Genomic DNA, 27,841 nt, shown 5'->3' with positions numbered 1-27,841 from the left:
TTGCTAGTTGATGTGAGAAATATCTGTGGTTTTAGCAATGATGCATCCCACAGGAGATTCTGTACAGAAGCCAATGGCAGGACAGGCATGAGACAGAACCACTCATTCAGCCAAGTAAGAAATCCTTACAAAGGCAGAATGAAACACTCACTAGCAGAAATCTTCATGCTGCTATTATGTAGTCTACGGGTACAGGGCCTTTTACATCAAAGGGTCCAAAAACCAGGTACAGCCACCCAAAATACTCTTTCACAACTCTATTCACAGTTACAGTAACAATACAATCATTATCTAATGGTTACCTGGAACTTACAAACATAGTAGTTATCTGTTTCATAATGTTGACTAGGAAGCCAAAAGCAAAAAAATAAATCTGGACTGCCAAACCACGCCTCCCAAGCAAAGGGGAAAAAAGTGTTAGCAGAGAAAATAAATTAAAGAAAAAACACTTAACAAAATTAACCTGATTGCACCATCAAGAAGGGAAATATCTCTGCCCATTGCAATAAAATCAGTCAGTTTAAAGCTCTGAAACTAAGATAACAAGTGAAGTGCCTGAAAGATGATACAGGATGTTGCTGTGCTAAAATACTTGTATAGAAATTCACAAAGGACTAGGATAAATCTCTTGTTCTGTATTGCTATAAATTATTTGCACTTTGGTGGTAGCTGGGAGACCCATTAAGTCCCATTTTGCCAGGTGCTGTTCAAACAATGAAAGCAGCCTTCCTCTGCACAGACTGAAACAAGTGTCTGCAAATCTCAGAAGTGAAGCATGAGAAAACATCAGGCTAGAGTTAGGTAAGATTAAAAAGGTGATATGTCTTTGCATAACAATAAAAAAAATCTTGCTAATATTTTTGCTAGCATCACAACAGACCTGCACAGTACTACACAACTACCTTCAATATTTCACTGTTTTTCTTTGAAGTATAATGCTTCTGTCAGAATCAGGAGTGGTCTAAGGCTCTGAGTCAGCACAACACACAAGTATGAATCCGACTTTACACATGTGCTTACATTCTTATGACTTGTTTGGATTAAAGAATCAGAAGGGCAAGGGCTTGGTCAGTCTGTCAGAATAACTCTTCAGATCAGAGGATCAAGGATATATAAGTAGCTCACAGGTACTCTATACCACTGCTGTTGTGGTCCATGTTTCCACAGTTCTTCCACCCCTGTAATTTATAACCCTTTTGTTCGTTTACATCTGTGACTGGTATAGCCCCCACAGTTCTATGCTGGGCATATCACTACACTTTCAGGGCAGTTGCTGGAGTATACACCTATCTTCTGAGGCATGCTCACCTTCTGAAGAAGTAGCAAGGAGATTTCTCCTCCAGAAGGTCCAGGCCCACAGTGATCCCTTTATAGGTGGAAGCTTTCATTTTTATTGCACATTTTTCAAGAACATAAAGCCCAATCTTAACGGAAAATGAAAAAATACAGCCAAGAAGCAGGAATGTATTTCAGCATCCTGATTCAAAGTAACAGACCATATCCAGAGTGCTCAAGCTCGTGGTGGCATGGGGTTAGTACCTGGAAAATAAGGTCAGTTGGAGATAACAATAGACTACTTCCTTGTAGCACAACATCATGAAATACAAAGACTACACAATACTCAGTATTGTTCCATCAGAGTAGAAGAGATCAGGAAAGACTCTGGTACCACACACACATCAAGCACGCTTCAGCACAGGATCCACCTGTAAAGCCAAACCAGCTCAGCAGGGAAACTATCAGGACACTGTCATCGATTCTAGTTCACTGAAGTTATAGCCAAGCACGCCCCATGGCCTGAGCACCACCCCATTTTTACCAGTAGGTTATTGTTCTCTTTACTGGTCCAGGTTTCCAAATGACACAAAACAAATGTTCACACACAGCACTATGAAGAAAATCCCAATATAGTTTTTCACGGAAAAGAGAATAATGTGTGTAATGCTTCAAAGCACAGCCACAATTAATTCTATTTATTTATCATATTGTTCTTCAAAGCACGGCAGAACATACTTTGAAGGGAGCCAAGCCAGTCTCCCAAAGATTTCCAGTATGTCCCCTGTTACCATGAGCTGTCTCAGACAACAACTTGCACACACAAATGTCATGGGAGGGAAGAGGTTACTGAGGCATAAACAGGTGTCTATAACCATTAACAACCTTTTCTTAGCAAGGCCATAAGGGAACCCAGGCTACCTCAGCAACAGTGTTCCCCCAAGAACAGCCTTTCTCTTCAAGAGACAACACCAAGCAATTTACGCAGGAGACACAGAAATTTTTCTCTTCTGGGACCAAGATCTCGCAAAAGGAAACAGCACAAGCATGAGCAAAGAATACTCTAAAAGACATCTTGTAAACATACAGTGCCCAAAGATTACTATGGTCAGGGTTCAATAAGCAGACCTACTCAAAAGCCAAGTAGGAACTAAAAGCCAGTGAAGCTCAAAGCAGGAGGGTTAGCACTGTAGTTTCTACAGATCTTAATAATAACAATAACATAGGGTTTCTTTCCATAGGCATTTACCCAGTGTTGTAGAGAAGAAAAGTCAGATTCATGGAAAAAATACATGTAGTACAGAAGAAATTGTAGAAACACCACTTAAAAAGCTTCAACAAGATCACCCTAAAATTCAGAGGTAGTGCCACACAAAACCAAGGCACTCATGCACTTATTCCCCCCCTCAAAAAGTGCTCAGGGACAGCTTAAGATCAGGAATATCATCAGACATTCACCCCACTGCATTCCCCATCCTAGTGCAATACTCTCTACCCAACAGGCTAGATACTGAGACAGGTGTTGGGAGTCTCCTGGCCCCTCACCAGGAGCAGCCAGGTATTTGCCTTTGCTTCTAGGAAAATCTCCACTCAGAAACACATTCAACACTCTCCACCAGAAAATCATTGCAACATTACTACTATTAGGTATGGAGAGCTCTTACAGTGGGCTCAACTAGAGTTCTGTGGGGCAACTAGCACACTGGGGAAGGTTATCCCTATATTGACCAGGTGGTAACGGAGGCTATGGCTGGGGGTTCCAGGTGAGATGGAAGATACAGGGGTCCGATATGAAGAAGGACCTGAGTGGGCTGCAGGTGGGATGGGGAACACTAAGGAGGCTCATGTGTGCAGAAGGAATCTGTGTGGGGACAAATAACCTACGCAGAGGTTCTGTTTGGGTGGGTGCTACAGGAGGGATTAAGCACAGGGTGGGGTGGAGTCCTCGGGTGGGTGGGGGCTGGGTTGTGAATAGTGCCACGGGTGAGGATCCTGGGGGCGGAGGGGACCCGGGTGTGGGGGATGCCGAGTTAACGGGGACTCGGTGTCGGGGATGCCCGGCGGGGTCAGCACCGCGGACAGCGCCCGGCCCATCTCGGCCACCTGTGCGCGGCGCCGGCGAGGCGGGGGCGGAGGAAGGCGAGGAAACGGGGCCAGCCCGGGCTGAGCGGCGCCCGGGCGGGGAGGCGAGGGCGGGGGGGACAAGGACGCGCGCTCCCCACCTGGGCTGTGGCTGGATCTCAGGCGCCTTCCACAGAGACACTGCAGCATATGCGAGCCTTTCTCCAGGAGAAGCCCGAGAATCCTCATGGATTTCACTTTGTGGCGCCCTCCCGCTCCTCGGAAAAGGGACCGGCCCCGGAGCGGCCGGCTCTCAGCGGCGGGCCGCCGGGCCCCCTCGCCGCCAAACTTCCCGGCCCATCGCCGCGGCCCCGCCGCGCCCGGGGGAGGGTGGGGGACCCCGCCGCCACTTCTCGGGACTTCTCCGCCCGCGGAGGGCCGGCTTTGCCGGGAAAGGGGGGCGGGCTGGCTGGAAGGACGTCAAGCCCTAGAAACACGAGCGGCCGGCTCCCAGCCCTGCCCCCTGCCGGCACAGCCCCCGCCGGGGCGGGGAGCCGCCGCCGGGACCCCCCCGCTCCGCTGCCGGCGGGGGCTCTGCCGCTCCCCGCCGAGGGTCCGGTCCCGCCGCCCTGCGCGGATCCGCCGCGCTGAAGTTCTCCCAGACCCGGCGGGGACGGAGGGAGGAGACGGCCGCGCCGTCCGTCCGCACCTCCGGCCCCGGGGCCGCTGTCCGGGGCCGGGCAGGGTCACTGCCCGCGGATGTCCCCAGCGACAGAAGACACCACGTGCGGGGGCACCGAGCACGGCCCTTCCGGGGCTCCTGGACCGGCAGAAACCACGGGACCGGCAACGTGGCCGAGAAGAAGACACACCTCTTGTCTTAAATCACCCGTGGCTGCGGGTGCCCGGAACTGGGGTGTTCCTTTATAAACGACGGAGCCTCCGTATTTCCACCTACAGACCGCAAAGCACCAGCTTCTTGCAAAGGGTGCTCCAGTGAAACTGAAGGTTCCTTCTTTTTTACCCGTGTAACTATCACGGTTACAGCTCTGCAGACTTAAGTCTCAGTGTCTGAGCGGCACAGAGGGAGGTAGAGCCCATATTTCACATTAAGGATGGTTGGGGAAAGATGCTCTCCTTAGAACTGTTTCCAATTCATGAAATTACACAAAACCCACGAGACAAGACTGGAAAGAACAGGCGCACAGAAAGTTCCTCAGACAAAATAGTATTAGCACATACAAAAGCCTCTCAAATTAACTCTTTCACCTGAGTAGACTCCAACACTCCACTAAAAAGCATCTGCCTCTGGAACAAATAGGAGCCTTCCACCAGGGTGAATTTCTGACTGGATTACCTTGTGCTCAGGCAGGGTTACCTATTCACACAACACCTTTCAAAGCCTTCTCTTCTTTTGCTTCTCCTGGCACTGGGCAGAAGTAGGCAGGCATCTCTGACCAGCTCACGAGATGGAAGTTTTTCCAGAGAGTGCACTCAAGGTTGTTGTCTTTTGGCCAACACTTCACAGGGATGTGAGAGTGGAGATATAGACTTTATCGCTAACAATTAGTAGGGGGTCTCTCAAGTCCAATAAAAAGAATGAGGCATATGGGATGATATGATATGGGATGCAGTGCTGATTTGCTCACTGGGAATCCTGTTAGGATGGAACAGTAAAAGCCATGAAATACGCAGAGATCAGAGTACCAAGGCACATAAACCAGGCATAACAAAAGAAGTGCTGTTTAGGTGTGAGAGTCTATCAAGGATTTGTGGAAAAACCAGTATCTGTGAGAGCACCTGGAATCTTTCATGCTCTCAATAAATACTCCACAGTTTCAGTTTTACTCTAGAAAAGAGGAAAAAAAAAGAAAACCAGTTAAAATGCTAAATGATTCATGAAACTGTAGCTCTTATTTTCCAGTCAGCTCTACTTCATATGCTGAAGAACAGCACTTACCTAGAAGCAAAGCAAGTAGCTTACAGTTCAAGACTGTTAAAAGGATGCAAGGTATTAATAACTAATCCCTGGGATTCATGCTAAACTCAGTTTTTGTTGTCTGCTGTGACTTGAGGTGAAAATTATCATTTCTACATCTTAATTCATAAGCTATTTTAGACAGGACCTTGCACATGCACCAAGTCACAGCAAAAACCTAAATGAAACTGCTCTCTTCCATGTCCCCACTTATACAGGATCATTGCTCCACTTACACTCCTCAGCAATACCTGCTCCACAGCCATCACAGAAGCCTATGGTGGCATGTCAGGGCAGGTACCAAACTGAGACTACAGCTGTTGCCTCTCCTCTTCACCCATATTGTCCTTCAGTCCTCTGCTCTACCTGATCAGCAAGCAAGCCTGTAGGCCCGCTGGAACAAGGCCAAAAGTAGTTTGCACAATGAAGCCCTAAAACACAATTGGTGCTTCTTGGGTACTTCTGTAATAGCACAAAAATAATAGTCCTCTTTCTGCAAATGCATCAGCAGCATGTTTGAGATGATCTGGCAGATCAAGGACAGCACAGGGATATCTGGAATCAAGGTGCCCTCCTTGCTTAGCAGACAACATGGAGTTGTAAATGAGGAGGCTCTCATTTAGAGATGCCAGGACTGAAGTACAGCACCAGGTACCAAGAAAGATGCATTTACATGTTATACATGTTAAGCTAGCATAGAAACAGGCAGATTTATCACATGAACATGCAAGAACAAGTGTATCAGACATGACACATACACTTATAAGAAGAAAAAAATTAGAATGCAACAGGTAGCTGAATTTTGAGCCATCTGTTCATTAAACCAACATAATTGTTCTTGGAAAATCTACTCAGAATAACCCACAAACCCACTAATAAAATACTCCCCATTTCTTTGGGGAGTTACCATCACCTTGCAGCAAGACTGATGATCCAGCCTTTGTGGGACAGGCTCCAAGGGGTCAGCTCCTGATTCACATCAGAGTAAAGGAGAGCAGACTCAAATCAGTGAAAAGAATGAATGTTACCTGACATTCCCAAAGAAGGTCCATGAGGACTGCAATGTGCACATGTTCTTCTTTCAAACTGAGTAGGTTTACATAAGATTAAACAGCAAAATGGAAGCATAAAAATGGCAGAAGATGATTTTTTAGGACTGTGATGCATATGACTCAAGTGTTGACATGCCACAAAATACTCATATTACTCGGGTAATATCATGTACCCGATTAGGTAAATCTTAAACCACTAAACAAAACTTATAGAACTTGAAAAGATAAATGGAGCTGGCATAAATCGAGATATTGCTAGATGTGTTAACTCATTTTAATCTGAAAGCAAGGTAAACTAAAATAAAGTTTCTTTCACTGCAAAGGGACAGCATGTACCCAGACAATATTTCAATGGGACATAGTGCTGCATAAATCTTGCTATGGCTCCATTAATGAGCTTGCACTACTAAATAATAATGCAAATAACATCTCAAAAGTTACTGTGAAAATGCTGCAGATATATAAATTTTTACCCCTTGGTAGAACAAAGGTATTAGAAATGATAGTGTGTTTGAATAAAAGTAGAGATTGCATTTGCTGGAACACAAAGAAAGCTGTGAAAGCCTCATTGAGGTCAGAAGACATTTACAGGGAACATAGTGTCATGTGTGTTTCTCCCTTATTAAATTAAAATGCCATTGGCCTTCTGAAGCACAGAACAGAAACGAGAATATGTTTGGGATTATGGAATTTAAATTAATACCGTCTACTGAAAAGAGAAATGCACTGTGCTCTGATCAGAGACAAATAAGGTGATTTAGCCAACAAGGCTCTTTCCTAGGTATTAAAATAGCATAATGTGCATGAGTTCATCAGTTACAAAAGCCAAAAAGGAAAGAAAATCTACAAAAGCTCAAAGAAGAGAACAGCCAGGAAAGGTAATTTCCTTGTGTTTGTACAAAAGCAGGTAATAATCTTTCAGGGTGCTCGGTCCATGCTGTTCTGTTTTCATCCATCCTGACCTATAGTTCTTTGAACAATGTAACTAGTACACAGATAAACAGCTTGTGCAGGTGGGTTCTTTTTGTTTGGTTGACTGGTTTGTGTTTTTGCAAGTCTCTGTCCTTGTTGTATTTTCTGGCCAAACACAGGCGGATATGATGAGAAATGGCCCATTAACCTCGGGACCTTTTTCCAAGCTGGTGCTGATGCAGATCTCAGACCTTGTCCCTGTCTGTAAATTCACAGAACTCCTTGCTCTTGGTGCTCATTTCTTGATGCTCAATCCATGGGTCTGTATGTGATGGTATATTATTCAGTGATGGTAGAGAAACACTTCTCAGCACCTTTCATGGCAGGAGCCATTTAAGCAAAATCTACCAATGGGCCAATAAATACAGCCCTTTTCAGTGCAAACGAGTTTTACCCCACTGTCACCACTGTGCTCTCTGAGTATTTCTGCTTACCCTTTGCCCCTTCATTATGAAGCAGAGCACTGCTGACAAGAAGGGGTGGTAGGATCTGCTTCAGCCAGCAGATATACCAGCCACACACAACTTCTACTGCACCCAGCTCCACCAAAGCAGAGCACACTCACACCAGAGACAGTGAGAGCTGCAGCACAAAGTTCAGGGGTTTGCTGAAGGTTGCACAATAAATTTGTGGCCAAGTAGGGAATCATCTGTCAGTTCTCATTATGGTGATTTAATGAGAGGATTAGCCTCTTCTTGATCAGTATAAAATTGTACTCATTATAAGGCAAAGATTCTGCTTGAAACTCTACCATGGATAAAGTATACCACACACCACACCTGAGAGCAAACGGAAGACAAGACAGAAGAAGACAGATCTTGATCTTGTACATCAGACAAGAAAGACTAATTTCTTAGTTGCATTTCTGAACAAGAGGGAACAGAAACCACCACCTCCAGCTCCTGGTGGAAAGACTGACTTGGTAAATCTCAGCCTCCTCTCGGTTCACCTAAGCAGGTTCAGGAGAAAATGAAAAGATGTCCCATAGCCCTGATCATTTAATAGGTTTATCCTCAGATACATAAAAAACTTATGAGCACTCAGTAGTTGCATTTCCCAATATTAAGAAGAAATCTAATATTACATGTAAAGAAGGTTTTGCATATCAGCTTCCTCAGAAGCTAGAATTTCTAGGTCTTCTCCAAACATATTTTGGTAGTAGTACCAGCAGCTCAGAACAGATGCTCTGGAAAAAAGGGCAGCCAGACATTGCTCCTTCCACCCACTTCCACTGCCCAGCAGCTCTCCTCATCTACAGGATGTCTCACAGTGTGTTTAAGAACCCTTGATAGATTTCTCCCCAACAAATTTTTATAATCATTTTTTGAAGCCAGTAATACTACTGATCTACTCACTGTCTTTTGGCAAGGAGTTCTATAGATTAATCATGTGACAGGAAAAACTTCTATTAGTTTAAAACTGCTTGTCAACAGTTCCATTTAATTCTCCCCTTAGCTTATAAGGTGAGAATTATAAGATTATATTGTGAAATGGTAATTTTATGTTCTCCATGACAGTCATGATTTCATACACCTCTATTGTATTTCTTTCCTCAATTGTTTCATTTCTGAAGACACCTGAAAATGCCTGATCTGTTCCCTTGTTCTCTGGGCAGCAGCTACTTACTCTTCAAGCTTCACTGACCTTGTCGCTGTTTCCTGTGCCTTTCTAGTTCTATCACATCTTTTTTGAGACAGGATAACTAGAGCTGCACACAGTACTCAAGGTGCGAGTGCACCAGGGATTTCTAGCACGGCAGGAGGATACCTACTATTTGCTGTCTGTACCTTTCCCAATAATTTCTGCTTGCATCTGCTGAGCTAGCATTTTCAGAGATTCACACTGTCTCTTTCCAGTGAGAAAATGGGCCCCAGTAGCATCCCTTGCCATAAGTGACCACAAAAATATAAATATATAAATTTTATTTTTGTCAGTGGCTGCATTGCCCTGCACTCCTCCTATACTGCTGTTAGTTCATCAGATGCTCCATATAAGGAAATCCCTCCACAGCTCTTTCCTGTCCATTTCTGTTTTTCTTACTCCAATGATTTTGTCCCTTCTCCATCCCCTCACTCTTTGAGATCATTTAGAAACATATCCAGGACTGCATAATTCAGTCTCTCTTCACTGGCAGTTTCCCCACTGATGAGACCTGACCTTTTTTCTTTAGAGGAAACACCCAGTGAGGGAAGCATTTTAGAAATCCAAGCGCACGGCAACTTCTGCATCACCTTTACCCAGATACTCAGGAAATACTAAGAAACTCAGGAAATACTAAGAAACTCAGGGGGATGTTCCCTCCACAAGAGCCATGCAGCCTCTTCCCCAGATGGTCAAACCTGACTGCCAGGCCCCCACAGGATGGTGCTGTGATTTTTGGCAGATGGATGAATTTCATGGCAAAACACTAGATGTTGCCACATTTGTCCTTTGAATCCGACAGTGGCAGAACCACCTTCTAGATGCACCTCCTTGGTGGGTTCAAGTCCCCTGCCAGCTCTGCTTGCTGTTTCACATCTGCAGCCCTTACAAGGCAAAATATGCAGGAGGGCAGATCTCCCTGGTCCGTCGATCCCTCCATGCTCAGAGGTTATGAGAGAGGAAAGCAGATTAAAAAGCTGTCATGCAGCCAGCACGGGGAAGATCTGACCCACAGGGCCCCAGTAATTGAGGTTATTAATCCACGGTAGGAAACGATGGCTTTGCCTGAGGCATGACCCAAGTTTAGAGGGCAACAGCTCACAGTTGTGCCAGTACTAGACTTTTGAGACGGGCAGCAAGCCAACCTGCCGGCCAGCAGCACTTCTGGGCTCTGCCCACTGGACAGCCCCTTGGCTCCTTTGCTTTCAGCAGGCAGCCACCAAGGCAAAGCCAGAGCTGGAAAAGGTGCAGCTTCCAAATTCAGGGTGTGCTCTTGGCTTTCCCCCCAATGAACTGTATGAAATGTAAACAACTGGCAGACTGCTTTCCCCATCTAGGAGTACAACTAATCCATTCACCTCACAGGGAAAAGTTGCAAGGCTTAACAAAGGGGATTTTCTGAGAGCAAAAGTACAGTAGACCAGCCCTACAAGAAGCCAACTCCCCTTCCCCTCCACGAACCCACTCCTAATGTTCCAGAGTGCATCTGAGGTGGGGAACAGTATCTGTGGAAGCATGAACCTCCCCCATCTGCCTGCTTCAGTGACACTTATAGAGACTTTTACTGTGGTCTACATCTGAAGTGTATTTATTCTGGCATGCTAATACAACACATGTGGCACAGCCTCATCAAGACAAGTGCTAGCCTGCCTAACTCCCCGCCTTGGGAATGATGGTACAAGAAATGCTTTCTGCTCCAATACACAGCTGCTCCAATGACATTAAAGCCACTACCAGGGCACCATGATTCAAACCCTCACTGATTAACTGGCCACCATGGCTGAAGAATTCATGGAGACACATTTGAAACATACTGAACATTTGACACATTTTGAAACACTAGAAAAATCACTATTCTGGAACACGTAACTCCCAATTCCTGCAGTGTAGCATGGCTAAGGCAGAAGGTTCTTTATCAGACTCACACACAGGTTTGTCCCTCCTGCTTCTGAAAGGATAAAAATTACAAAAGCTAGGTATTAAATAGTAATATTACAGAGCAGTTATAATGGGTCTATGTAGGTGAAGGAAAATTAATGTTTCAAGAGAATTGAAGACTGGATTTACAAGACCTTTATAAGAGCCACCCTTGAAATCCTGGCTTGTTAGTTACTGACTGCATTTTTTTGCATGTGAACTTAGTTAAGAAGACTTTTTTTCTGGAAAATTTCCTTTTCTGAGACTATCTCATGTAACATAGTCCTCATCAGGATGCAAGAGAGCTAAGAAATAAAAATATTTACTTTTTCAGGGAACACTATTATACTTTGGGGTAGACATTCCAAAGAAGTAAAAAATAAAATTAAAATTAAAAAATCAACATATATTATTTTTCCTTAAAATGACATTTTCTAAACTCTCAACTTTGCTGAAGTATTTTGATAATATTATGAAAATAAATTTTCAAGGAAAGGTTTTGACTTTATCAAAATAAAACCTTTCCTTAAGTTTCTCAAACAAAATCTGACAACTGAAGAATACCCTGAGTGTTTGGCTGATGATGGTGTCAACAGAAGGGAACTGAACTCCCTCCCCATTGGACCACAACTCCCACATTGCTCTGCAGCCCCCTGCACACAGACATACATGTACCACAGACTGACTTCACAGGACAGAGGAGATTTTGTGCTGTTCGTGGTTTTGGAACAAAAGGCGAGGGCAGTTGATACGACCAGGCTCAGACCCTGCCACTACAAGGCAGAGCCACTTCCTCCATCCTCTGCTATGAGAAAAACCCAAACATAAGTAACACGTTCGGGGTTCCTTCTTGCATTTGACCCATGGTTTAGCATCTTTTAAGGTTGCTGTTGTTAGCTTTTTTCTGCAGCCATTAGAAACAGAAAATACTTAAATATGCCAAGATATTGTTCTTACATAATGGCTTGGGGACTTAAGAAAGGCCCCAAATCTTTTAAGAGTTAGGAACACCAGTTTGCAATAATCATACCAGTGACAGGTAACACGGCTGGCTCCCAGAGACAGGAATCACTGCTGACATGTGACATACTCGGTAATGGCCTTACTCTTCTTCTGCCAAAAATGGAGCAGTGCCAGCCCACATACAGCTTAGACTGCTTATCAGCCCCTGGAAAACTCTGCTCCCCTATGAGAAAGTAAAAATCCTTCTTTCCTCAGAAGCAGAAGATATTTCACTTAAGCTGGAAGAAAAATTCTAGCAAGTCCCATTCCAAAATATGAATAATCCAGCAAATTAGGGAGAAACAAGAAGTGTTCAAGTGACAGATAAAGCACCATTCTATGAATATTGCTGTGGAGCACAGCAAGAAAGAGGAAATCACAAAAGATGGATGACCGGTGGGTGGAATTTCAAGAGGGGAATAAAATACAGGCACTTCTGTGTGTGAGCAGATAAATCAGAGAAACATTACTTTATCATCAGGGAAACATGCACAAGGCATTGCCAGAGGCCTTGAAGGTCAAGCACCACGATGACTGCCTACTCTCCACAAGCAAAGTTCAAAACCTGGACCATACACAAGGCACGTGTGATGGACCTGGCACAGCACAAAGTGCAGCTCAGCACAAGCTAAAGCTATAACTGCAGCAGCAGAATGGACCAAGGAAGGGTTAGAGGAGATAGGATTTACCAATAATATCAGAGAGCAGGGGCCAGATTCTGACCTGCTATAAACCAGTATTGCTCTATGAGGTCTGAATTTAGCCCATACATTTCAGGCACTGATTTTTTTTTTTTTAAAGACACTTCAGGGATTCAAAGCTGAAATGATAAAGCTGAGCTGCTGCTCTGTCAGCATGTGCTGAGCTATTTATGAGCCACTGAAATACACCTTTTCTAATTCTCACCTTAGCTTGTGAATGGCATGTGGCCAGTGTGCCTTCTCCAGCTACTTGAGAAAAGTCACCACAGCATGCAAGCTGCCAGGCTATTGGCAGAGCCACTGCACTGGCTCTGCTGCAGGACATGTTTGACCTCCAGCCAGTCCTGCATTAGCCTTCTGCCTGTTTACATTGGAACAGCCACAGACATTGTCCAAACAAATGCCACACAATGGCAGCATTAAATTTTAGGAATTTCCCTTAGATGACAAGCCTCTGCAGAATCAAAATATACAAGTGCAGACTTGAGTCATCCTGAGTCCCCAGTGCTGCCTAGCCCCATGCACCGTTTCTGTCCCTGCACAAATGGTCCTACCAGGTATACTGTGTTCACAAGTGAGTGGAACCACGACCATCACTTTCCATTCCCAAAAACCTGTGTCCTGCAACTCAGCAGTAAAACAGTAGTTACAATGGGGAAAAATGTCCAAATAAAGTAAAACTGTTCTGAGCAAGTTCTCACATGTCATGCATCCATTCTCATTCCACTGACAAAATTATTTCCTTCCAGCTGGCATTTGCTTAAACCCTCAACACACAAGCAACCTCAACATAAACCCTCCTTAGATAGTATATTCCTCCCAAGGAGCAGTGAGGCTTCCCTTTGTTCCACCTAGTTATCTTGAAGACCAGTCCCATATTCAGACCCCTACACTCAAAGGCTTTACTTGTCATCTCTCTACCACTTTGGTTTCCTTCACTGTTATCCTGATCCCATGGGGGATTTTCCATCTCCCACTCCCCTTCTCACCCAGCTGCTGTGCACAGATTTAGCAGGATGACTCAGAACTAGGGAATGACAGCTCAACATTTTCCTGCTATAGCGCAATCACTGCCTATCTCCAGAAGGTCCTTGGGTCAGGACTGGGGCTGCTGTGCCAGAGAGAGGGAAGCAATGGTTGCTTTCTGAGGAAAAACAGCCCCATAGCATGGGACCTCCTGCTGCTTTCCTCTGTCACGGTCTCAACTCATCCTTGCTTAAATCTCACAGGAGTAGTAGCTTGTTGTAAAACGTAAGTTTAGCTATTTGCTTTCCATGATGGGAGAACCTCAGACTTCCTGAGGTCAGTGCCAGGCACATGGTGAGGCAGCACATGACGTTGGAGAGTGTGAGGAATGGGAAGGCAGGTTCCCAAGGGGGTGTCTTTATTTTTTCCCCTGCTGAGTTACAGCAAGTGCCACGGCCACATCATCTATTTTTCATTCATTGTGCTCAGTGTCAAGCCATAATAAAGCCATAAGGATCCAGCACTACTTGGCAGTGTACAAAAGCACTCTGGCTCAGCTCTGCAGAGCTGTATTGCACAGTGTGCCATTTTGCAGGAAGAAGAAGGATCTGATACCAAAAATGCCCTCCATTTTTATATGCTACACTCCCTGAACTGCAGGGATAGCAAGTGAGAGCAAGGCACGGCAGAGAAAAGCCTTGCTCCTCACCCTCCTCCCTCAGTCACCATCCTGGTTACAGCGAGAGCTGTCAGGCAAGACCACAAATGTCCGAGATGGTTAATGTCAACAGCCAGCTACATGAAGGCAAGCAGGCGAAAGCAGAAGGATCCTTCTCAGGCTGATGCTCTCAGAGGACAGATGGTCAAAGATAACTTCTGAAAGAGTGCATAAGTGGGACTCTTGGGTCCCCACGCAGTTGCAGTAATTCAGCTGCTTTTCGCCTGACCCAGGGCATCACTAACTCAGGCAGCAGGAGAGAAGGGGTTTGCTGCCAGAGCCCATGGATGTACACTGGACACAGCATGGCCATGAGTCAGACTGTCCATACAGAGGAGCAGGCGTCACTCATGGGGAGACCTGGGAATCCCTCTCAGTGCTTGGCCACCTTGGTGCTCACCACCCTGCCCTCTGGGCTCAGGCAGGAGGGCACCAGAACTGCCTCTTTTTCCATTTATCCAGCCCAGAAGTGGGGACAGTTCTGTATAAGGACAGAAAGAGCAACAGCCTCCAGTCTCCAGGTAAAACATGCAGTTGCTTTTGATGAGAGATGGAACAGACAACAGCTTTACTTGTACACCACTGGGGGAAGCATCTGATAACAGGACTACATTAAGACAGAGTAAATTAACAATCAGGTACAATCTCTGAGCTGACATCTGCTTCAGCCTATGGGATAGTCTGAGCAGCTAAAACTGGAACGGAGCAATTCCTGGGGAACAAGTCATAGGGAAAAGCCTGCACTGGTCTGTCAGGGATGCAGCCAGCAGTGCCTGGATAATCTCATTTTAAAGTATCGCTCCTCTGCTCTTCCCCAGCTTGCTTTTCCACTTCGGTTCTCACCTTGTAGAAACTGCTGGGCCATGTCTCTGGTCCCCCATAATTTTTTCCATAGTGCCATTCTCACCAAGGGATGTTTCATGGGGGATAATTGCCTGCTGAGGCCAATTATTATTTTTCTTGTGGGTGTCTACACCAACTAGGATTGATGGAAATGGGCATGTGGTGGTTTGACCATCCTGCCACACAGCAGCTGTGTTTGCACTGCACTTCACTGAGACCCTGCTATTTATATTTAATATTCCAACTTTTCCAACTTCCTTTTATTCCACATTAGAAGTTTCCTATTCCTTCACTGTCTCTTTGTAAATCCATGTCTCTGTTAAGGTCTCACTCACCCACCAAAAAAATCATGTGAAAAGAGAGAGATCAAATAAGCAGGTGATGGTTCAGCTGAGGGTCAGGGTATTTAACACAGACACAGATGTGTAGACCAGTGTAAGGCTCTTCTCTTAACACATCACAAGAAGTTACAGAAGACAGCACCTACCATCCACTTTTATAAGGGCTGTAGCATTGAATGCCCTTTCATACTTGTATTGCTGTCAGGGTCTCCCCACCCTACAACTGTTCTTGAAAAACAGGAGAGGATCCTGGTGGCTGGGACCAAGCAGGAGCAAAAAGGATACTGTTTCTGCATGTGGTGGGGTACAGCAGTTTTATTGTGTGGGAGGTCCAACTGGTCAGCATGTGCTCCCCAGTCTTTCTTGGAAAAGGGAGAAAAGGTTTATTCTGAAGGCTGTGGCTGATTTTTATTCTTTACACAAGCACTATATCCACAGTTTAAGCAACACAAGGGTTTACAGAAGCTTTCTTCTTTGGTGGAGTAGAGTTTAGCAGCAGACTTTCTGCATACTTAAGGCTTATAAATCATACTATCTGTTTTTAAGATTACAGGCTATACTTTCCCATAGTTTAATGATTGCACTAAGATGGGCCTTTGACCGCTGGCAGCAGTAGGGGTCACTGTAGTGTGTGTTAAGCGGGAGAATTCAACTAAAAATAAAAATCTGCAGGGAAAAAAACAAACTAACAAGCTGAAGCATCTTGTGACAACTCACCCCAGAAGCCCTGTCAATCTGCCAGGACTGCATTACCCAGGAGTTGGGAGTGAAGCTAAACCATCCACCATCTAATGCTCGAGAGCTCTTTAACCCACTCCATCTTCAGCTGCTTTCTGTTGCTGGCTGCTTTTAACCTAGTTTTCATCCTCCAGAACTCTTATTTCTGGCTGCAGCTTTCATTAGCAAAGACATACTCCCCATTCAGTTCCTTCCAGAGATGTAGGCTACATCCCCAAAGTGCCTTTTTGGGAAAGTTGTGTGATGCACTTGCAGCCTGAGGGTGCAGTGCCCTGGAAAACAGTGAGAAACATAGTTTCAGAAGTATATTTTTCACCTCATGCTGAGAAGCCAAACCCCACTGCTGAAGTTTGTAGATGGGATTGTTCTTTCCTAACCATTGTCAGTTTTGTTTCTAAAAGTAATGTGAAGGACTGATTTTTAAGGACATAGAGCACTCTTCTCCCTTTCTTTTTCTCTTTCCCTGTCATTTTGGAGTGGTAGGTGATTCATTGCTTCTTTCTCTGCTTTTTCACACCTCCATTGTTGATGCCCTCTTACACAGGCAGCTGGGGAAGAGGTTACCTTGCATAAAGAGTCTCTGTGTATGGCAATGCAACAGTTTTTAGGAACTCCCTCATTCCCAGCTTGCAAAGGGCTTTCTTGCTCAACCTGCAGAAACCCTGATTTCCTGAAATCCTCCTGATTTCCTGCAGGAAAATCATCTCCTCTTACTACACAGACAGGCTCTATAAGAGGGAATGCAGCAGTCTGGGGTCCCCACTGCAGAGTTGCTCACATACCTGGGATCTCCCTTACTGCCTTACCTTGAGGTTGTCAGTCTGCATCTTATCTTCCTCCAGAACTACCTGTCATCTGACAAGATCAAGATGGAGTTTGCAAATAAAAAGTTATTTTTAAAGTGTAAACCACCTCAGTTGAAACCTTCTCTGTTTCATAATCTATGCCATCTCCTTGGTCTTCCTGGGAAAAGGGTACAGAGCTTTCAAAGGCTGGTATATATGCTCTCTTTTCAGAAGTGTCTACACTCTCTTTTAATGTCAAGTGAGAAGTTTCCCTAAGAGAGATAGATGTAAACTATCTCCAGTCCCAAAGCCTTGTAACCATGTCAGCAAAGCACCACACTTAGTTATTTAGGTCTGCTGGGAGACTGGATTTATCAGTTCAGACACCCAGGCTGTGTAATTACACAGCCTGCAGTCTTGAACTAGTCTGAGTCCAGCCAGCCCAAACCACAGCCCAAACAAGTTTGCATCTGGCTGTAAAAGATCGTGTAAGACATACCCATGACTACTGGCATCAGCTCAAAACACTTCTTTGGTTTAGAAAGCATCAATGCCAGAAGATAGATTGGGGATGCTGAACATCAACAGCAGAGCTGTTCCCACAACAGCTGTGTGCATTAACAAATCCTTACAGTACGCCTTGGCAGAGGCTGAGGTTGGCATTTCTGTCCCCACTTCACAAGCAGGGGTATGGCAGCAGGACTGAAACAAGCAGCTCCCGGAGGCTCACTCAGGCAGCCCACGGGGCCATGAAAGGACCTGTATTACAAGTGACATTGCACTCAGGACTGCTGATGTCACTTGCTGGGCTCAGCACCCTGCCAAGAAAAGACAACTTTGAAACCTAAAAGCCTGTCCCACACCTCTACACTGACTGACTTTTCATCATCTCCTGTAGGGTTTTGAGTGGCTTTAAAACCAGCAAGTTGGGCTTGATGGAGGTCAAACCACAGAAAAAGCTGGGTCATCTGCTGTCACAGCATGTTCTATGGTTGAAAAACAAAATCTACTGCACCCCTTTTATGCCTGAACCACAAAAAACTATTTTCCTTTAAGGTGGTCTTATAACTGGGCTTACTGCTCACCAGGCTTGTGGTCTTACTGTCTCTCAGGGCTTTTGTAAGCTAATCCAGGACAAAAGGCACTGGCTGCTCTCCACTCCAAACCTCTGCCAAGTAGTGAGATGAATGCAACTGCTTTTAAAATGTATCGTAAATTGAAACAGTGTAAGAAGCTAACAATAATCATTCCGCAGAATGTAGCAGCCTACATCCCAAAGGACCTCAGCACAGCTGATTTCCTAAAAAAATGCACCCAAAACAACAAATGCTTTTGTATTTCAAATGTCTCATGAAACTCAGCCTCTGCAGGACTTTTTCAACAAGATCTCACTTTAAAACCTGCATAAATTCTCCTTTTCTAATTTCTTGTTTTAAGTATGTGAACCATAGAAATACCCAGTCCAGACATGCACTGAGGAAAAGCACATACCATCTCCCCCACCCATCATGCCCTTGTATTGCTTTTTTCGTGTGCCTTCTGTGCAATGAGTTTGTGATATCATATCACACCCCACAACTCCTCAGTCAATTACACATAAAAACTTTTCATTTCTTCAAACCAAGGTGCCTCTCTGAGCTCCACCTGATTGGCAACTCAATGAAGCCCGTGAGCCCTACACTGGACAGAGTTCTTGCAACACACGGCTTCTCAAACTCACAAAGTAACAAGAAAGGCCAGGGCTGGAAGCTGAAACTAAACAAAGTAAAGTACAGAAGTATTTGATGTTAAAGGTGATAAAGCACCAAGTTAACAAGGTGAATCTTTCATCACTGGAAAATTTTAAAGCAAGAGGAGGTGTTTTCTATATTCAACACTGCACTTCCAGTAGAAGTCAATTGAGGGCAGTCCTGTGACTTGCTCTCCACAGGAGGTCAGACTGAGAAGATCACAACAGCCTCTCTGACCCCATAACCCAGGAATTAATGCCTGGGAGGGGTTTGTTGTAAAAGCTGTCAAACCACTGCCCTTTAAATCCCTACCTACAGCTCCTCTGCTATGAAGGCACAATGTAAAATCAATTAAAGAACAGGGAAGATGGAAAAGGGAAAAGACAAGAAGCTACTGAATAATCAAGACAAAGGCACAGGGAAAGAGGACAGAAGTTTGAGCATTGTCTCTGCACAAGGCTGAACAGGATGTATTCTGGGCTCCTGGAGATCATGGGATTTTGCTATTACTGACTTGACTGGTACTCACTTTGTGTCCTCTGTAGATAAGTAGAGGACATGGGTTTGCATTCTGCAGGACTGTGAAGCCTGTGCCATTCCCAAACACTGAACAGCCCCTGTTATGCAGCCAACCTAGGTACAAAGTTACTATTCTTTCATTTGAACTTCCCAACCAAGCTGCCTTTGTGATTATAACTCCAGACCAAAAGAGACTTCATATGAACAACAACAACAACAACAAAAGAAAAAACCTAACAACAAAAACCCAACAAAACCCAAACCAACCAAAATGAAAAACTCAACACAAAAACAAAACCACAAAGCTGCCATTCTGTTATTATTGTACTGCTGCTTTGGAACCAGAAAAAATATAAATCTCCATCAGCAGATCTGGGTTTCTAAACGCAGCTTAGAAAATTGGCAGGGGACTGTACGAGGAATGGAAACTAGACTGCACAAATCCACAGGAAGCCACCAGAGGGTAGCAAAACATTTTAGAGAGTAGCTAACAGAAGCCCAGGCAAACCAGCACGATCTGTACCTGCATCTCCCTCCTTACTTTCTGGTTGCTATTTCAGTTACTCAGGAAAATCATATTTTTATTCATCCCTATCCATTCCATTTTCAAAACACTGCCTCTCCTTCTTTACAGATGAGAAGGAAAATTTGTATTTCATGTTATTCCTACACTTCTCCTTGTAAAAACCTTGTTTCTCCCTTATTTTCTTTATAGTGTCTGCATCCCTCTCCAGCCAACTGTCCCCTGCAGCAGTGGGCAGCAAACTATATCATATGGGGATGGCACATGGTTGAGTGGTGCAGTACCACCCGGTGCGAGGAGGGGAAGAGGATCAGCAGAGCAAATAGCTGTTTCCAGCAGTTTCAGGAAAGTGTCCATGCCAGGAATTCTCCACATTAGGAGTCAGGATTACCCTGACATCATTATGCAACACTCAGGTAACACCCAGACTGAATCGCTGAGGGTCAGTCCTGAGGTTTTGACTTTTTCAAAGCTGTGAAAAGTACAGGAGTGGGAAAGACATATAAAATTTTTGTAATGCTTTGCTTGCCTCTCTAAAGGTCTCCACTCTCCAGTCTCCCTCTAGTTACATGGAAAGGCTTCAGCTCCACAAGCGCTTCAAGAAACCAATGAACCAACCCCATCCTGATCCCTTTCACATGTCTCTGCTGAGTGTAAGAGCAGGAAGACTTGCAAAAACTTTTTAAAATAATTTTATAAGGGTCCTGTACATTAAAGTCTCGAGCCAGGATACAAGGAGTCCTGCTGCCCTGCTCTGGGAAGCTTGTATGGAGCAAGGAAACCAGACAGGAGCTCAGGATGGGGAAGAGAGGAAAAAAAAGAGTCTGGCTTTTAAATAGCTAACTTTTTTCATGCACCGTCTGCAGGAACCAAAAATAGCTCCTGAATATTTCAGCAAATCATTCCCAATAATTAAAACTGTGATGCGTTTTCTGTCAATCCGAAATGCAGTGAAAGCTTTCAGATATATTATTCACTACAAATTATTCATCCAGCTGTACTTGCAGAGTTGAAAATTTCCGTTCACTCAGACCTAAGCTCAAAGAAACCCTCAATCCCCTAAATCACAAATTCTTTCACATCTGCTCATTGCTAAAAAATATGACAAACTAACCTTCCATTGTCTATCCTATTTATTTATGTCTCATCCAGTGGGTTAACACTGTAGTGCAGCTGGCACTTTGCACTGATTAAGTAATATCTGTTCAGTGCAGCTGCTTTCAGTCACTTTTACACATTGATGGAAGTCACTAAATACATTTTCCACAAACTACCCCAAATCGGAATATCCTACTTGCTCTGTCTACAGATGCTGTGCCAGACCTGAAGATCAGCCCTTTGCCACATTGTCAGGAAGCAATGGGAGGTAGAGGAAAGGCTCTTGTAGACTTCCAGTTCTAAGGAGAAGCTTCTGCCTCCATAGAAAACTTGATTATCAGTCCTGCCCCACCAATAGTAGACACATTTGTTCACAGGCTCCCCAGAGCAGACACAAAAGCTAAAGACATCAGAAGCATCACCTTCTTTTAGTGCTATGAAAAATCTCTGGCATCATTTAAATCCAGCCCAGCAGCTCACTCCTCCATTACATCCTCTGCATGAATTAGAAATGTGAAGCAGCAGACACTCAGCACAAGAGCACACTCTGGGCAAGATCCATTTATAGATGATCCATTTTTTAAAGAAAGTACCCAATCTATAAGGCTGTTTTCATTCTCTTGTAGCTGAGGTCAGGGCATCTCAAGGGGACAACGTATTTTGGAAGCATTGAGCATCCCTGATAGGATAGTCAAGAGCATGGGCATCTCAGTTTGAGATTCCCCCCATCTGCCCAATATGTTTGGATATTTAATATAAATTAATCTGTTATTATAAATCACTCAATCAAGTTCTCCCTGACCTTCAATCTGAGACATTCTGGGACAAGACAGTGAGCTAAAACAGACCCTTCCTCAGTCTAACTGCTTGGGGTGCATGGTTCCAACTATAAAATCAGTCCTTTTCTTTATTTTTGCTCCAGTACTCTGTGTGTCTTGCAACATGCAAGAAAGTTGTCGACAGTCCAAAATATAAGAAATACAAGAAAAACAAGCTGCAAGAACTGTTTAAAAATGGAGGACTTTGTTTCATTGCTATACATTTGCATGGCAGCTGCACTGCACTGATCTCACTGCCAGCATTCTTGTCATGGGCACTGGTCCCTTCGCTGGGAAGCTATAACATGTTTAATTTTTGCTACACCAAATTAAGTGCACCTACAAACGGTAACTCTCTCCCTTGTTAGCCTGAAAAACACACATACAGAAGTTTTACTTCTGAAAGGGAGACAAAGGGTATGGTAGGCAGCCCTGAAAGACCTCTCCTGGCTGCTGTCTTGTCATGGCACCATCTGTACTACTCCTGCCAGTATGCCTTAACTTGAGGGGTTCAACCCATGTCTTAAGTTTCTACTTTTCAAATCATAGGGAGCCCCATTAAAATTATCATGTGACTACAAACAGCAGCTCTACACAACTTCTGGTAAGAATGTCCCAATTTGAAAGACCTGAGAGATTGGGTGGTTCAAGACAGGGGAACTGCAGATACTATTTTGCATCTCCATTTGAACCTCTGGTGAGGGGAGAGAGAACAGAGATCACTGTTACCAGCTAACCAAAGCACATGGTGTTCTCAGCCCCGTTTGTCCTCTTTGCAATTCAGGTATTTATTAATGCAGTGCAGTTTCTCCAGACTCTGGGAGGCCTGGACTGGCAATGCACCTGCAACAAGGAAGCCACATATCACTGTTTGTAATGGCTGCTCACAGAGTGGCTTAGGAGGGTACAACTTCTCTTCATGATCAATCAAGAGGATTATTATTAGGAATGATGTCACAGGAAATATTGGAGAATTGTAAACATTCCTTTTGGAAAAGGCTGGTGATATGGAGAAACATCACATTGAAGTCACAGTTCCCTGGTGAGCACTTCTCCTCCTCTTCGGTGACGTGTCTCACTGTCACTCCTGAATGTCACCTTGATGGAGAGAACAACTTCTTGAGAGGAGTTGTCAGCTTGGAGCAACAAAAGCCACCTCCTTCAGAAAAACACCCACAGAGGTGTGCAAGGCCAGGACAATACCGTCACATCAGGGCGTGATTAAAACTCCCGAGTAGTTACAGCTCCTCACTGACAGTCCTTTATATAATGACTGAATGTAATTAAGGTAACGACCTTCCCCATACTGACATGTCTGCACAAACATACAGTTACCACAGTGAAGGAAAGGAGCCTGACTAACACTTAGCTCAGGGAACAAGAAACCTAGTCAGGGTGTCCAGAGCCCTTTTCCAGCCTCGCTGCTACTGACTTCGGCAGGACATTGTGTCAAGCCCTGAAGGCAGGGACAGAGGCCAGAAGGCACTTGTACATTAATAAGTCCTTCTTGCCCAGCAGATGCCCTTTCTTGGCAAACATTCCCTTTCTATAGAAGTTGTTGCACAACTGACTGCAAATTTTACTGCTCAAGCTTGGACATACTGGCTTTCTGAGGGCACAGAGAGATGAAGCTGCTCCATGCCTGGGATGCTGACTATGTCCTAATAAACACAAAAAATTGAATTATAAAAACAAAAGTCAGCTGTGGCTTCTCACTCAAGGAACATCCATTCTAGGAACTCTTCTTTTCTAAAGTCTATTTAGTTCTTGCAGGGTCAAAGTGAAAAATCAATAGTAGGCAGTTACAGGTAAGGCAGTGCAGGAAAAGATGATCATATCAACAGAAAAAGAGTTAAGCTCCAGTTTACATAGACAGAAGATGCACAGAAGTGCTGTGGGAAGACAAAGGCATTCATTTTCAGATCTGAATTAGTGAGAACTATATGAAATCTGGACCAAAGGATAATAAAAGCAAAAGTCTGCTGAGAGTGGTTAGATCGCATGTGTTCTCACAGACCCCGCCTGAGTGAGTCAGACAGCAAGATTTTAGACAACAAGGGCTTAGAACAAGCCTTAGTAAAGAAAAAAAATGTCTGTGATAGAACACACAGCACTCCAATGCAACACTGTACCTTTCCCATTCAGCCCTTTGACTTCTTCTGGAAATAGTGATACAGAGAGCTAAAGCCTGCAACCAAGCACAGTTCAGCCCATGTGGACTAGCAGGCCTGGACATGTCGTGAGTGCCAGAGCCTTACACTGTAAGCTCTTTAGGAGTCCTCTCCTGTAAAACTTCTGAGATCTCATCACAATGGAAGTTATCCTACTACAAGAATCCCAGAGCACACAGCAAGAACACAGCCCATTCAATTATTTTAATCTTTGCACCTTTGCATCGCCGTACTAATAAAGATTCTTCAAGTATAACTCTTACCACCAACTTAATATCCTACTTCAGCTCCAGACTGAGTTTTAACTCAGGCTGGTTTGCAGGCTGTACTAGCTCTGCCTGAACTAATGTGAATATCTTAGGTTTCTTAGGGAGACTGAAATGGCACCAAATACCAGTGCCCAGCAACTGAACCTCACACATCAAGTCCTTCTGGACAGGCCTGTTTTTGCCTTAAGTCAGACAACACGCAACCGAAGCAGTTTTGCCAAGATTGTCAGCAAATGCTCCTGCTAAAAGCCTTGTGTCAGGCTGAACAGTATAGGGATAGGGGCCCTGCAGTCCTTGAAATATAGTTTCTCAGAGGTGGATGTCCTTTCCATAATCATTGATGGTCCAGAACTTCTGGCATTGTCATAGAGAAGAACACAGCCCATGTTTCAGGGCTGGAGCCTCAGGATGCCTGTCTGGGAGCTGCACAAGCCGAGGAATACAGACAGGTGCCTAGTCTGCCTTCTGCCATACCTGTGGACAAGTGTAGGTTGAATATTTTTTTTCCCTCTGCACACAAATTGTTTCATTATGACATTCTCTAGAAAAAGATGCCATTGGGTCTGATTTTCTGCCACCCACCCCTACCTCCACAGCTTTGAAGAAGTACAGCAGTTTGGGGAAAAATGCACATTTCCCACTAAGAAAAACTGTATGAGAAAAGAGTTTTTTCAGAGCATGTGGTATAACAGGAAAGGATTGATCAGATTACCTGAAGAACTGATACTTGCCTCTACTAAAACTCTATTTCTGTTCAAAGCCCTACTTGCAAATTCTGAGAAGAGATAATGCAGGATTTTCTAATGGTATTTCAGATTAACTGCTGCATAAGAAATGGAGTATCCTCAGAATGTGGTATCTCAAAGCTTTTGATTCACACATTCACCATTTGGGGATATTAGGTATGATTCTATTTTTTAATGAAGATATAGAATGTTAGAAAGAAAAAAAAAATCCAATTCACAATTCTATCTACATGCTGAGTTTAGTGTGCAGTGACTCCAGGTTCCACAATAACATCATGCTGTGAGTGTGCTTTCAACAGCAGCTCTAAGTGCATTCATGTCAGGCAGTGGGAAAGGCACAGGCTCAGACAGATGACACCCAAAGTTCTTCCAATGCATTAAAACCTTTTTGTCTTAAATTGATCCCATCTCAGATATGCTGAGTGATCAGTCTCTTCTTTTTCTAGCTGATTTAAATATAACTTGCCAACTGGTAAAAACTGTGATATGAAGCTTTGTAAATGAACATTTTAAAGAGAAAGTGGGGTAGAAAAAGACTGAAATTCAAAATTTGAGGATAAAACACACTGGCTACATCCATATAGTTTAACACCGTCTCAAGCACAGGCACAAGGCTCTGCATCCCTTAAAATGTGAGTTACAGTTTAACCTCTGAACACCCAAGCCATTGAGCAGTCTGGCACACCACATGGTGGGCATAAAACTGACCCAGAGCACCCATGGAAAAGCACCTCCTGGTTGCACTGTGTTCATAGACCCAGACCCCACATATACATGAATAAATTGTGCCAAAATTCTCTTCACACATCCCCTCACCCCTTCTCCCCAGGTTCCAGTTTTACTTCATGAGGTTTTCCAGAACATTATCTTTTCCAGTATCTGCTTGTACAACCAACAATTTTCTTATGTTTTCTCATTCAAGAATGAATTTAAAAGAACAAAAGCTACTCTTTCATAATGCATCATCTTCGTGAACAGACCAAACGAGGTCTCAATGAAAAACCACAAGCTTTCATTCATACCCATCAACCTACCAATAAATGCAAAAAGAATAACCACAGAAATAAGGAGCTTACCACTCTTGAAACCTTCCTGAGTGCCTTCCAGAGATGTAGTGTACTCCCTTACACCATTGGTGGTCTTGAAAGTAAAATATAGATTATTTGGTGTGTGAGACAATGGGGATGGCATCTTCAGAAATCAGTGTTCAAAGTGATTAGGAGAGGTGATGGAGCATGACAGCCATGGAGATTTTCTTTCAGCTTCTCAGTGGAGACAGAATTAATTGACTCATCTTAGTACAGTACCACAGTCAGTCCAAAATATTACACCTATAATTGTTTTTTTTAAGCCATATGCTTTACATGCAGAAAAGAGAACATGGAAATAACACTATGAAAAAAGTTATTCATTTTATGGCCCCAACTCAAACTTTTTTTCCTCCAGCATACGTAAGCATGCAAAGTGGGATCCCAATTTAACCAAGAGCCAACCTTGGCATCAAACTAGTGCTGATACAACCATATGGTTAGAAAGATTTTTCTCTCCCTCTGCTATGTACCACCTCACATCTTGTACAGGACGTGTCTTACGACCATTATCAGCAGCAATTATAAAAGGCATCTGCCTTCAGCAACAAAGAACTGGAACTGGTATGACCAGTTCCTGCAGTTCCCATTGCTCGCTGATGAGAGGGCACCAGCACATGGTAAAGGATCTCCTTCAGCAACATTGCTTCTGGCATGAGGTGCAGGGTAGAGAGGGGTGACAGAGCTGCAACAGAAGAAGGGGAAAGGGGTGTGGTATTTGGGAGCTGCAGAGGAAAGTGAGTGGGGATTCAGTTACAGGGAAAATATGGGACTGGGGATACAGAGACACTCCATTCTCCTGGCCTGCTCCAGCTGCTGCCCTGTCAGTCTTGTCTGCCCAGCATAGCCAAGGAGAAGTTCCTTGAAGCCAAATCTGCCCAGGCATCTACAGTACAAAGGTAACCATCAGCACAGACCCATGGAGCCTCATGCTCACACAAATGTCTCTGACATGCTTCCAGGTACAAAAGCATCTCGAAAGCCAAATGGCCACGTCTCCACAGCACTGTGCCAGGCTCTAGCCCTGCTGCTCTTCACAGAGCCACCCCCATAACTGCACCCGAGGCACAGTTACTCTGTGAGCTGGAGAAGTGATCACAGGTGATCCAGGTAACTGAAATTTCATTTCAGAAGGAGAAAGTAAGTGAAGCCACTGCAAACATTATGTTGAATGAGGCCCACAGGCAACACTATGGCCCCAAAATGTCAACTGCCCTGTCCCACACCCACTAGTATGGATCATCATTTCATATGGGTTCACTATAAAGGCTTAACAAGAAAACAGAAAAAAACCAAGCAGGTTACCATTCCTATGGGAAGCTATTCCAGAATGTTGCTCTTTTCCTCATCACAAACTCTTTTCTAACTTCAAGCCCAAATTTATTAATGTAATCCCAATACGGGCACAATATAAGGCCCAATACTTTGCGCACATAAGCATCAAGACTTGTATATAATTTACATGAGACATGAACACACTGCCATCTGCACACAGAGGAACCATTCACTCCACAGCACTCGGGCACCTTGCTACCTCTGGGGAAGGAGAGGGTGAGACAGGGACAGCTGTAAGGCCATGCTGGGAAGCTGTTGCTACATGATGGTTCTTTGGTGACTTAGGCAACATAAACTTGATATATCTGATTAAATCTACCAAAGCAGTGGGTGCTAACAGGAATTCCTGCTGGCAGTGCAGCTGAGAGGACAGGTATCAGCAAACAGGTAGGTTAAAGAAAAGTCTCATCCCAAGAGATAGCCCAAAGGTTGCACATCACCTCTGTCACAGTGGTGGGACATGAAGTCTCAGGACTGTCAATGCACCCCTCTGTGCAGCCATGACTAGCCTGGGCTGGAGAAAGTACGACTGTTCTTTCTTTGAATGTTGGGCT

At 44.3% G+C, this 27,841-nt stretch overlaps 1 protein-coding gene across 2 annotated transcripts in view; it reads right to left on the bottom strand.

The window, feature by feature from the left end:
• FGF12 (fibroblast growth factor 12) overlaps positions 1-27,841 on the bottom strand; it is a 224,899-nt gene that overhangs the window by 139,037 nt on the left and 58,021 nt on the right. Inside the window, exon 1 of one of the 2 annotated variants that reach the window (XM_027647296.1) lies at positions 3,498-3,600. The exons of the other annotated variant lie outside the window; for it this stretch is intronic. Within the exon in view, the coding sequence (XP_027503097.1) occupies positions 3,498-3,585 (88 nt within the window). The 5' untranslated portion in view covers positions 3,586-3,600. Of the gene's footprint in view, positions 1-3,497; positions 3,601-27,841 lie in introns of those variants that run through there. 2 annotated transcript variants of the gene reach the window in all.

The sequence above is a fragment of the Corapipo altera genome, unplaced genomic scaffold (assembly GCF_003945725.1).
Source record: "Corapipo altera isolate COAL_440 unplaced genomic scaffold, ASM394572v1 113, whole genome shotgun sequence".
Lineage (NCBI taxonomy): Eukaryota > Metazoa > Chordata > Aves > Passeriformes > Pipridae > Corapipo > Corapipo altera.
Note: the sequence above shows the minus strand (reverse complement) of the source record. Positions and strands in the feature narration are given on the sequence as shown.